Source organism: Elgaria multicarinata, chromosome 3 (genome assembly GCF_023053635.1).
Source record: "Elgaria multicarinata webbii isolate HBS135686 ecotype San Diego chromosome 3, rElgMul1.1.pri, whole genome shotgun sequence".
Lineage (NCBI taxonomy): Eukaryota > Metazoa > Chordata > Lepidosauria > Squamata > Anguidae > Elgaria > Elgaria multicarinata.
The window spans coordinates 38,854,980-38,868,293 of record NC_086173.1 but is presented as its reverse complement, the minus strand read 5'-3'; the positions used below and the strand labels follow the sequence as shown (position 1 = coordinate 38,868,293).

The 13,314-nt window shown below is 44.0% G+C and overlaps 1 protein-coding gene across 2 annotated transcripts in view; it reads left to right on the top strand.

The window, feature by feature from the left end:
• Positions 1 to 13,314, top strand: part of PITPNC1 (phosphatidylinositol transfer protein cytoplasmic 1) — a 145,568-nt gene that overhangs the window by 103,098 nt on the left and 29,156 nt on the right. For both annotated transcript variants that reach the window (XM_063120030.1, XM_063120031.1), the window contains exon 5: positions 9,012 to 9,107. In XM_063120030.1, coding sequence (XP_062976100.1) covers positions 9,012 to 9,107 — 96 coding nt within the window. The remainder of the gene's footprint in view (positions 1 to 9,011; positions 9,108 to 13,314) is intronic.

Sequence of the window (13,314 nt, the reverse complement as noted above, 5' to 3'; positions counted from 1 at the left end):
GGATAGGGTGACCATATTTTGGAAACCAAAAAGGAGGACAACATGGCCGCCCCATGAGGGGGTGCCCACCAACATGTCCAACCCCCAAGGGGGCGTGCCCACCAACATGTCCAGCCCCCAAAGGGGCGTGCCCACCCAAACATGGCCTTGGTCACAAGTCTGATTTCACAGCACACTATTAAGACAAAGCTGTTCTATATAACACCTTAATGTTAAAATCACTGGAATACAGTATAAGTGAGACATTCAATGTATCTAAAATTAACTTCACTCATTCCTACTTCTGTAGCTTTTGCTGTACGTTGAAGCTTTTGCTATACTGTGTGCTCAGCTACACCAAGCAGGGTATTCCACTATGAAAGCAGTATATAAAAGGCAGGAGCCACACTATTACTTTATAGAGGTATTGAACTGCACTGCAGGATTTACACTACTGCTTTATAGTGGTAATGAAGTGCACTGACAACTGTTGGGGCCCATGACACATCTACACCAAGCAGGATATAACACTATGAAAGTGGTATATGGTATGTGTCATGGGCTCTAACAGTTGTCAGTACACTTCAATACTGCTATAAAGCAGTAGTGTGGCTCCTGGCTTTCTATACCGCTTTCAAAGTGGAATATCCTGCTTGGTGTAGATGAGCTGTGTGTGTGATACAGTCTTCCCTTCCCTCAAATATCTTTTCTGACTGCAAATCCTTCACTGGGTGACCATAGTCTAACCTTTCCTAACATTAAACACTGTTTCCCCATCACCTTACTGCATACTGCTACCACTGAACAAATGAAGCAGTTGACAAGCATACAACAACCAAACAACCAAGCATTCAGAAAGAGTATAAACTACTATTAGCCTGCAAACATTAGCCATGGAACAAAATGGACTAAAGGCTACCACCTCTTAGCTTGTTTCAACTTCAACCAGACATAACAGTCAAAAACAACCGAGAAAAACACACCTACATTGAAATTGCAATACCTAATGACAATGTTGCAGAAAAGGAAGAGGAAAAGAGAGAAAAATATACACCACTGGCTATGGAAGTTAAAGAACTATGGCAACAGGAAAAACTTACAATTATTTGTTAGTCACATCAGTCATCAGCATGACATCATTGTTTTTTACAGAAAACCTTCAGAAATTAGGCCTTCCAAAATACATGCATGCCAACATCCAGAAAGCAGTCATACTTAAAACATGTTCAATAGTCAGGACATTTCTGAATCAGTAAAAAACAACATGACTTGGCAAAGCCCATCATGTTCATCTAGCAAAACCACCACAAGCAAGAAAAGAGAGATAGATGATGATGATGATGATGATGATGATGATGATGATGATAGCAACCGTGTTAATTTTTTTAAAGTTTCTTTAAGAAGGATGAACAATTGTCAGCCACTGTTACAAAATATACGTCATGCCAATTACAGCAAACAAATTGGAAAGGAAGGTCTATGGGTCTAAAATGCATTATTTAATAGGAACATCACCTCCAAATCATCCCCCCAAAACAGAAAACTATAGCCACCCCCACTACAAACATGCACATGCATTCATTCAGTCAAACAACCAGGCATTCCATTCAGACATCAATACACTCACACTGCCAGAACACGTGTGCATGCGCACACACACACACACTCAGCATCACTCACTCCAAAAACATGCACATGCACACATGCATTCACTCAAAGACCCCATGCACCCCATTCACCAATACATTCTCCCTCTCCCTCTCTCTCCCTCTCTCTCTCTCTCTCACACACACACACACACGCAAACACACAAACCTCACTCTTACCTCCTACTCGCTTCTTCTCTTTCTTCTTCTCCACCTCTTGCTGCTTGCTTCTTTTTGCTTCTTGCTGCTGCTTCTTGCTGCTTCTTCTTCCTTCTTCTTCTTCTTCTTCAGTGCTGCGGGGTGGGGGGTGGGGTGCTGGAGGCTGCATTGCTGAAAGTTCCTGCACGCAGCCCCCAACCACTCACCTCGCTCTCACCGCCCACCCCTCGCGGTGGCCATCTTGAATCCCACCCGAACTCATGCGAGATCTCGGCTGTTGGCTGGGTCTCATGAGAGTTCCCAGCCAGCTGCCAAGATCTCGCGTGAGTTCGGGTGATATTCAAGATGGCCGCCGCCACTCGCCGGAGAAATTTAGGCCCGGTAAGTTGGGGTTGGGGTTGCTGCGGGCCCAGTAACCACAACCCCGGTATTTTGGGCCCTAACTCCAGTTCTTCCGGACCCCCAGATCTCCCTGGAGGTTTCCGGAATTTTCCGGAGGGTCTGGGCAGCCTAGTGGGGGAGAAAGCTCTCACGGGCTCTTCACCAGCTGGGAGTGAACCCTCTCCAGAGCTTATCCCTTCAAGGGCAAATAATACAGTCAGTGGGAAGCCAACATTCTTCCGAGGGAGAGTGCATGGAGAGGTTAGCCAATCCTAGAGTGCACCGTAGACTAAAACGAGTGGAGCTAAAGGAAGGCGGGAGGAAGTCAGCCCAGTTCACGTCCTGTCAGAAGCTGCCTCAGAACTAGTCTCTCTGAAGTTAACATGTCTGGGGAAAAAGCTTTCCATTCTTCTTGAAAGGACAATTGTCTCACTTAGTTTGCATACTTTTTGCCTAGGGGAAAATTCCTAGAGATTAGACTATCTTCAGGTGGAAAGAGATGTTTATTGCTGGAATAAAGCTTTCTGGATTACTTAGCAGGCCTTGTTATTGTCTCCCAAGAAGGCAGGAGGTTTTAAGAAACACGACAATCAGAATATCTGCTAATAGGATTTAAGACTGTAACAGTATAGGTTGTTTCAGATGTAACATTAAATTCCTTCGTCCCCTGTTCTTCAGCATGGCTTCAAGGAGGAGTTCGGAAGCTTTTGCTTCCACTTTAGATTAGCTGCAGTTTACTGTGTTGCCCAAACCCAAAAAATAATAGTTAATATCAAGTATGGTTAGTTGAAACTAGGCAACCTCAAACCATAGTTCATGAAGTTGGTTTACTCTAACAAACCACAGTGAAGATTAACCACAGTTTAGGGTTTGGATGACATACTAAACTGTTGTTAATCTAAAACTAGACTCAAAGCTTCAGAACTCCTTGTAGCTGCTACAAATGAGATGTGACAGAGAGCACAGGAGTCCAAGGCCCACTGAGGATCATTGAGCGTTATGTCCGAATGCAGCCAAATTAACCCACATACACCTATATTTCCTAAGTTTAATTTGGATTTTCCTATTTAATTATGTCAAAACATTCAGTTTTAGTTTGTGGGTGGGGAATAGAAATGGAAGATACATTGTGATGATCCAGTTTATATAGCTGTTTGTTCTTTAATTCGTGAAGTGCTTTGTAGAGTATTACCTCCCACAACTTGCCTGTGTATAGCCTGTGCTGGCTATAAAGATACACAGCGGAAGTATGTTTCCCAGCATCTGTTGATGGAACGTAAACTGCTTTTAAGGTGTTCATTTTGAAGAAGCAGTACAGCAGTGTTCACAGGATTTTTTCTCACAGAGAGAGTTCTTCCATTAGAGCCTTCAAAATATGTTTACTTAAAGTATCGTGTGTATTGATTAGTAAAGCACTTTGAATCCATCTGTCAGGCTAATACGGCACAAACTCTAAAGGAGCATTCAACTTGTTTACATTATCAGAGGTATTCAAAAAAAGATGGTCTCCTTTTAGAAGCATTGCTTATTATTATTATTATTATTATTATTATTATTATTATTCATTTTGACTAGAGGTATTTACAATTGGTCTGACTTTTTAGAACTTGCTAGTCTTTTTTTTGGTAAACAATGGATTCATTCCACCCACAGATACAAAAGAATCCAAGTGCATCCTGCTGGCATTTGTTTTCCTTTTGCTGTTCCAATCCCACCCTACCAGCATGCTCCGGGGAGTTTCAAAAGTAGCTTATGCAGCACCAGCACAAGCTCTCCTGCCACCTGAGGTTGGAGGGCACAGACCCTGCCCCCAAATTGCTGCCACCACATAGCACCCTCACCCCCATAACCACTTCATTACCACCACAGTGTAGGCACCCATACAAGCACCCATACCCACCCATTGCTATCACCTGCCCCCTGGCTTGTTTCAGTGCGAGCCAGAGGGTAGGGCAATCTAGATAGCTGCATTGACTGGAGAAACAGGCAATCTCCTGAGACACCCCTCCCATAATGCCTGGCTCTGAGGAAGAACACCCTCAGAGCTAGGCATTTGGTTCTGGCCAGCTCTGAAGAGCTGTGCCAGCTGCTTTTTCCAGCCAACATGACTCTCCGGGGATAGGGTGACCATATGAAAAGGAGGACAGGGCTCCTGTATCTTTAACTGTTCTATTGAAAAGGGCATTTCAGCAGGTATCATTGTTGTGCATACAGCACATGGTGAAATTCCCTCTTCGTCACAACAGTTAAAGCTGCAGAAGTCCTGCCCTCTTTTGTATCTGGTCACTCTAGTATAGGTCAAAAGGGCAGGGCTCCTGCAGCTTTAACTGTTGTGGTGAAGAGGGAATTTCTGCAGGTGCTGCCTGTATACAAATGACACCTGCTGAAATTCCCTTTTCTCTAGAACTGTTAAAGATACAGGAGCGCTGTCCTACTTTTCATATGGTCAGCCTAGTTTAACGCCTTAATGCAAATCAAAATAGGGCTTTATCTATAGCCGTGGGCAGTTGGATGTTTATAGCAAAGCTTGTTTCCATGGTAGTCCTAATTTTAGCATCGGAGGTAAAATAGAAAAAAAATGTCTGTAGTCAAGTGGAATGAGCTAGCTGAAGTGTATAGTTAAACTATGAAAGTCACTACCACAAGATGTAATGATGGCCACTAATTTGCATGGATAAATTCCTGGTGAAAAGGGTTATCAATGGCTACTGGTTCTGATGGCTATGTCATACTTCCAATATCCAAGGCAGAAAGCCTATATACACCAGTTGCTGGGGAACATGGGTGGGAGGGAGCTGCTGCACATGTATCCTGGTTGTGGGTCCCTGGTCAACAGCTGGTTGGCTATGTGTGAACAGAATGATAAATAAAATAAATCATCAGAATGTTGTTGGAAGTGATGAATTCTAATAGTACAGGTGAGTGTTAGGGGAGTTAGGCCACTTCATGGCAGAGCATTTCACCAATAATTATTTGCTAGATTAAGATTAACTTCTTTTGCAGCATTCTTTTGAAGGCCACAAAGTGTCATAAACACTTTTCAATTATCTATTGATTGAAGCAGAGTTTTAATTATTATTCTATCGTCATATATACTAATAGCAAACTTGTTCTCTGACTACTGGGATTTATGTAGCCAAAAAGGTACCATCCATGCACAAGAGGTTGGTATCAGCCCGCTTGGAAAACTCCAAGGTTTTCAGAAATATAAAAATACTTCGAAGGGGGAAACCCTTAAGGGTGAGAATAAACCCCAAACCATCCAATGAAGACTGAGCGTGCTCAGTGGCCACAGAACACTGTGTGTCTTTTAGAGAGAACAATATAGAAAACCAGTGGAGGATTGGAATGGAGCTTTTTCAAAGAGGGCCTGGCTGCCTGGAACCCTTAGCAGGAGCATTCCACATTATGTTGCACTTCTTACTTGTACATATCAATAGTGAACATTTTCTGAGTGTTGATCCTCATGTAGCCTAAACAGCACCATCCAAACAGAAGAGGGGAGATTTCAGCAGGTTTGTCTTTGTCATGCATTCAGCAGCAAGTTCCAATGAAGTCATTATATATTTTCTATTTCTTTATCACTGACAAGCCAGCCGCAATCCTCCATGCCGAATGCCATTTCTCTTTCATAGTTTGAAAAGGATTGGCACTTGTGTGCCACCCAGGCGTAAATTAAAAAGGTAGCAAACAGATGTCAGGAAAAGAAAAAAGAAGCATTTCCCTGTCAAAACCCTAAAATGGAGCGTGAACTAGGGTGGCTCGGTGCATAAGGCTAGGAGGTGATAAAATGTAGCCCACAATCATCCATTGCTACACAACCAGTACACATTTGCCTCCATGGACAAAGGTGAGGGACACCAGAAGTGGGAATTCAGAATGCAGTACACAGGCCAAATCTGGGAAGCGTCTATTTTGCAGTTGTGTAAAATCTATTCTATATAGCAGGGGGGGCAACTTGGGGTGGGGATTGGGAGCTGCTCCCCCTCACCAATTCTTGCCACTGCCTGGCTGCCAGTCCCCCAAAATGCCAAAATTCAGTAGCAAACCATTATGGAGCCTTAGAAAGGCTAAATTTGGCTTGAAAACAAAACTCTAAACAGCCAGGTGTGGGGGTGTTTTGCTGCTGGCTGCCACTGGATTTGGCAATGTGGCAGTGGCTGCAGACGAGGATGGGGGCACATGCGAGCCATATGTTACCCACCCCCTGCTATATAGAGATTGAGGTAACGCTGTTATACATCACACTAGAAGTTAGAGTCAAAATGGCAGCATTTGTTTACAGGCCCGGTGCTGCCATAGAGGCAACTCAGGCGGCTGCCTAGAGAGCCAAGCAAACGAGGGCACCGAACAGCGTACCCGGAAGCTGCTCTCCTAGAGCGGCTTCCTGGCGCGCTGTTCCAAAGCTGCCGCCCCAGCCTCCGCCCAACCCCAGCGTCCTGGCTCCTTCGAAGCCAAGATGCTGGGGTTGGAGGCGGAGGCTTCAGTACAGCACGCCAGGAAGCCACTTCCTGGTGCGCCGCTTCAAAGCCTCTGCCTCGCCCCCAAACCCCAGCGTCCTGGCTTCAAAGCTGAGAGCGGGAGGGAGCGGGTGGTGAGCGGGCGAGCGAGGAGGGAGCCGGAGCGGTGAGTGAGCGAGCGAGCGAGGGGGGAGCCGGAGCGGTGAGCGAGCGGGCGGGGGCGGCAAGCGGGCGAGCAAGGGGGGAGCCGGAGCGGCGAGCGGGTGGGGGCAGCGGGCGGGGGCGGTGAGCGAGCAAGCGGGCAGGCGGGGGGGGGAGCGATGAGCGAGCGGGCGGGGGAGCGGTGAGTGAGCGAGTGCGGGGTTGGGGCGGAGGCTTCAGAACACGCCTGCCTAGGGCATAATATAGTCTGGCGCAGGCCCTGTTTGTTTATTATGCATTTACCTTCATGGGGTTGGATGCTGTCTACCCATGAGCAACACTCCACTCAAAAGATGCTCTGCCAGAAGCAGAGGAGGCGGCCGTTTTTGCCAATTCCTCTTACCCATTCAGCCTCCTGTTCCTTCCATCATAGTGCCCTGGATGCCTTGGAGACCCCCCAGAACAGTGTGAGAGGTGATGCCAGGTGCTCCAGGAGGAAGGGGGAATCACCAAAGATCACCTCTTCGCCAGCTCTCTCCAGCGGGGAGGCTCTGTTGGTTCTCAGTCCCATTCGCAAAAGGGCAGGTCCAGATCTAACCCATAGTATTTATTTGGGCATCCCTTGATTTTTAATAACGTTGAGCAAAGATTTTAGACTTTTAAATATAATAACTAAGAAGTATTGAGAAAGTTTTATAAAATTTAAAATACGCGTCCTGCACTTAGATGCCTTCAAGGGAAGCTTTTAGCCTGATTTGAAAATCCTTGTTTGGAACATGTGCATTTTACACTGCTGCATTATATTGCTTCCAAAAAAAAAAAAAAACCAATCCAAGCCGCTCTAATTTTTCTCTGATATCATAATATTTATTAGTCCGTTCTTCAATCCCAGCATTGTTAGGAACACAGAATGTTCTTGCCATTTGCTTCCTGCTCTTTGCCAAAATAGAGACACAGATTGTGAGCCTTATGGGTTCCCCCCTCCGTGGGCTTTAATCTTTTAAAAAACCCTTTTAAATATCCCCAACGTGATTGCAGAACCAATCAAAATTATCCTCCCCTGAGACTTTAAGAGCATTCCAGGGTATTTGCCTGGAAAAACGCCAGAAGAATTAGGCCTAAAAAAAAAAATCAATCTTGTACACTAATGACTCCTTATTTTCCACTTCTGATAAATCTATTTATTCCTTTGTTTAAATATTATTAGACTAGCCTTCATCAAAAAGGTATCAGAAGACCAAAATGGTAATCTACCATCAAATATTACAAAAACATAAAAGTACAATCATAAAACCATTTAAAAGGCAGTAAAATACAGGACAGATTATTAAAGGGCTGTGCAACCAGTTTTAGCTGTGGAGCAAAATTGCACCACCACCTCGCTGGGCCCTCCACATAGAAATCTCTCCCTTGTGTTTGAATAAGATACCCATCTAAGTTTGGGAGAAGATGTAAGGGGAGTCTCTGTGTGTGTGCGCGTGCATATGTCTAAAATAGACTTTTGTAGTTTAGAACAGAGAGAGATGGAGGGGCATAGAGACAGAAAGAGAGGTAAATTGACTGAAAGCATCGTTGTGGTTCAAAGCCTCTCTCTGATATGAAGTAGCAGATCCTCTGCCTTTTAGGAATGCATCTTTGCTTCTACTTAGGCCTTGCTAGTAAATAAAGCAAATACTACAAAGAGCTTAATTCTGAAGTGGTCTCTCTTCCAAAGGAAGCCAAAACAAGTAGCACTGATCCTGGAACTTCTCATTACTCAGGAAACTGTGGGGTTTGCAATAATATGATTTAATAATATGGATTTTATTTATGCACACATGCATTGGGATGGGATGAGGTATTAGAAGCAAGGTACTGGAGTAACCGCAATGGGGGGCTGGGGTGGGGGAAGCTACACTAGGCAGACTAGTATGTACTGGTTCTCTCTGAGCTATTTTCTCTCTGAGCCTATAGGCTCTGCTGCTGCTATCGCATTATTAAACTACTTGTTGCAAGCGTAAGTATTGTGACATGAAATAAAATGTCTTCAGGATTTTGCTTCATTTTCTGAAGTTACTGCTTGCAACTAAACCGTTTGAATGCAGCCAACTTGTAAATAAAAGATACTGCTAAGAACATACTCTGTGGCTTTTGAAACCAGTATTTTTGTTCCTTTTGTTGTTGCCAGTTCATAACATCCAGAGAGTTTAAGTTTAGAATACATACCTATCGGAACAGTAACATGTTTTTGTTTGAAAACCTCCAGATATTTGATAATGAAGCCAAAGATCTTGACAGAGAAGTCTGCTTTATTGATATTGCTTGTGATGAAATTCCTGAACGCTATTATAAAGAATCAGAGGTGAGTATTATGCTCTTGATTGGGGTAAATTTGCATTTTGCAGGGAGACCCTGAAGACACCCAAGCTACCTTGGGGCCATCTTTAAAAATCAAGTGGCAAGGATATTTTTTTCAACACATGAAGAACAGGTGTGTGGTAGAATGGATTGTATAACTGAATTCTTATACTTTTCTTTCTCTCTCTCTCTCATCTACCTGTATTTCTTTGATATTTGTGTGCTGCTTTTTGGTCTCTCGAGTAATTCTTTTTGTTAATACAGATTTAAACCTAATAAGCCTTCAGGCTCATTGGCTTTTAGGCATTAGAGCAATTTTTATGCTGAGTAGTAATCTTTAGTTCAGTTAAATGAATTAGAAAAGAGCTTTCTTACACTGTAATCTCATTTCTATTTCTCACAGTTTAGATTCTATTCACGTGTATTTTGTTTGTGTATTCCCAAAGTAGTTCACTAGAAGCATCTAGAAATCCTTGTTGATCGGCCAGAGAGGTTTTTTAAAGATTGTATTTTGGTACTTCAGAAGAGTTTATTAAAGAGGACTCTTAACTATAAACAGCTCGCTGAAAATGCCAACCCAGTGTACGGCAGCTGTAAAGAAGGCAAACTCCATGTTAGGCATTATAAGAAAAGGAATCAAGAATAAAACGGCCAGTATCATACTGCCTTTATACAAATCTATGGTGTGACCACACTTAGAATACTGTGTACAGTTCTGGTCACCACACCTAAAAAAAGATATTATAGAGATGGAAAAAGTGCAGAAAAGGCCAACTAAAATTATCAGTGGGCTAGAGCATCTCCCCTATGAGGGAAGGTTACCACAGTTGGGATTGTTTAGCTTGGAAAAAAGGAGGCTAACGGGAGACATGATAGAGGTGTACAAAATTATGTATGGTGTGAAGAATGTGGATAGGGAGACATTTTTCTCCAGCTCTCAAAATACTAGAACCCGTGGTCATCCCATGAAGCTGATTGGTGGGAGATTCAGGACAAATAAAAGGAAGCCAACCAGAATCCCCAATGGGAAGTCCACAAGCAAGACATGAGCACAATAGCACCCACACACCTATTTCCCTCAGTAACCAGTATGCAGAGGTATACTGATTCTGAAAGTGACATTAATATATACCCATTGAGTACCTTATGCTCTGTGAATTTGTCTATTCTCCTTTTAAAGCCATCCAAGTTGGCAACTATCACATTTTATGGCAAAGAATTCCATAGTTTGACTATACACAGTGTGAATAAGTACTTCCTTTCATTGGTCCTGAGATTTCCACCGTTCAGTTTTATTGGATGATCTTGAGTTCTAATACTATGAGAGAGAGTGGAAAACTTCTCCCTTTCCACTTTTTTCACACCATGGCTAATTTTATTCAGTTCTATCATGTTGCCCCTTCCTTGCCTTTTTTTTCTAAGCTGAAAAGCAACATCCCAGCACACTTCTAAGTCATTTATGGACAAGTTTGAAAAAAACATCAGTTCCAATTCAAATTCTTGAAGGACCCCATTTCTTACATCCCTGCATTGTGAGAACTGCCAGTTTATTTTTTCCATATGGTTCCTGTTCTTTAACTGGCCCTCAATGGCTGCAAAGACAGGCTTATAAGAACATAAAAAGCCCTGCTGGATCAAACCATGGTCCATCTAGCCCAGCACTCTGTTCACACAGTGGCCAACCACCTGTCGACCAGGAACCCACAAGCAGGACACAGTGCAACAGCACCCTCCCACTCATGTTCCCCATGAACTGGTGTATATAGGCTTACTGCATCTGATACTGAAGGTAGCACATAGCCATCAAGTCTAGTAGCCATTGATAGCCATCTCTTCCAGGAATTTATCCAACCCCCTTTTAAAGCCAACCAGATTTAGGTGCCATCCCTACATCTTGTGGTAGGGAATTCCATAGTTTAACAATGCTCTGTGTGAAGAAGTAATATAGAGTAGCTTCCTCTGTCCCGACTAATAATAACCAGGTTTGTTGTTTATTCGTTCAGTCGTTTCCGACTCTTCGTGACTTCATGGACCAGCCCATGCCAGAGCTTTCTGTCGGCTGTTGCCACCCCTAGCTCCCCCAAGGTCAAGTCTGTCACCTCCAGAATATCATCCATCCATCTTGCCCTTGGTCGGCCCCTCTTCCTTTTGCCTTCCACTTTCCCTAGCATCAGCCTCTTCTCCAGGGTATCCTGTCTTCTCATTATGTGGCCAAAGTACTTCAGTTTTGAATAACCAGGTAGGGTATAGTAACTGTTAACTGCAGGTCTAGATACCTGTTTGTGTAGATCAGCCTTCCCCAACCTGATGCCTTCCAGATGTGTTGGATTGCAACTCCAGTCATACTCTACTGGTCCCTCAGCATAGTCCTGCCCACGGGCCCCTGCAAAAGCTCTGCCCACCTGCCCACAGCCAGCCTCTGCCCTTGCCCACCCATGCCTCTGTCTGTGTGTGCTCCCCCTGCCCAAAGCAAGCCAAAGCCCCACACCCACTAAAGCTGCCCACCTGCTGCCACTGCCATCCAAAAGCCCTCTGCCTTCCCGCACCCCATGCCAGCAGCCAACCAAAGCCCCATGCCCTCAAGACAACCAAAACCTTGACCAGCTAGGCAGAGCCCTGCACTCACTAAAGCTGCCTGCCAACCAAAGCCCCCTCCCCACCCGCCAGCCAAAGCCTCCTCCATTCAGTGGGGACTCCTGTTTCTCTGACCGGCCCTGCTGGCAGAGTGCTGGAGCACCTGGCTGAGGCTGCAAGCTTCATGCGCAATTTTTTTTAAAAAAACACACCCTACATTTTGAGTTATAGTGATCTGAACCGATCAGATGCTGCCTTTGGGGCGGGATGCAGCCAATGAGGGCACAGGAGTGACATAAAGACTACCATATTCTCTTTTTGGTTGTGTCTTCCCCAAAGGCAACATCTGATTGGTTCAAATTGCTGCTACTCAAAATGTAAGCGCTTTTCTCTCTCTCTCTTAAAAATGGAGAACCAGGGCCTGCAGGCTCAGCTCTTTGCCATTGGATCCAGCCATAAAAGTAGGACGAGCAGGATGGCAGCCGCAACAGGCTGAAGGGCAGATGGGCCCTCTTAGCCTCTAGGCCCTAAGCAACTGCCCAGTTATGCTGACTGCTAATGACAGGCCTGACTCTGATCATTCCCAGCCAGCACAGATCATCAGTGGAAATGTTTGAACTACGTAGGAAATTATTATTCTATGGGGGGAAACCATTTGTTGCTACAACTGTTACAGAGCATGCAGCAATTCATTTCAGCATCTTGATGGTGACAGGATGTTTATTACATTTTGCTGGGAAACACATTTGTTGTGCACTCGAGCTGGTGTTAGACTTTACCTTGGGAAATGACTCAGCCACTTATTATTTTTACTTTACCCAGTACTTTTCTTGTTCCGTAGGAATGGCAGATACGGGGAAGATACATATAATTAAGCTAGCCAAGCTTTGTTTAGTGGATTAAAGTTATATATTTTCTTTTAATCTTCAGTACAATGTTAGCAATAAATATGACATCTGAACATGTCCTTTATGTTTCCAGCTGTAAACTGCTAAATTCCATGATGACAAGGTAGATTTTGCGGCACACAAAATCAAAAGCATTTTGACCAAAAAAACAATCAGGGACTATTTATTATAGCTCATAGCCGACATTAGATGATACATTGCATGCTATTAGACAACAACAGAATTACTCCATCAGTAATATTTCTTTCAGGGATGCAGTTTATGCCTAATTGCAGACATTGTTCTGGAGTTGACAAAACACTAACCATTATATGGGAAGTCTTTCTGTGCTAAAACACAAGTTATTAGAAGATAGTCCATAGTAATAAAGAACAGCATAATGTCATGACATGGTGCTACAGGGTTAAGGCCACAACATTGGCCCATCTTAGAGCAGTGAGTCAGAAAAAGCAGAGATGTCTATCCTCCCCCCTCAACCCCCCCCCAAAAAAACTGGAAGCCCAGAATGATCTTTCCCAGCTAGAGTGGGGCTTAAACTACATGAAACCCCCTAGCCTTATCTTCAAGCATGTGCTTAAGTTTATGAAACAGTTCAGGCCTCTGTTTTCTCCACCATCTCTTCTCTCAGGTTCTTATTATTTTATTTATTTATTTATTTATATTTATACCCCGCTCCTCAGCCAAAAAAGGCTCTCAGAGCGGCTTACACTTAGCAAAAAAGACAGTCCC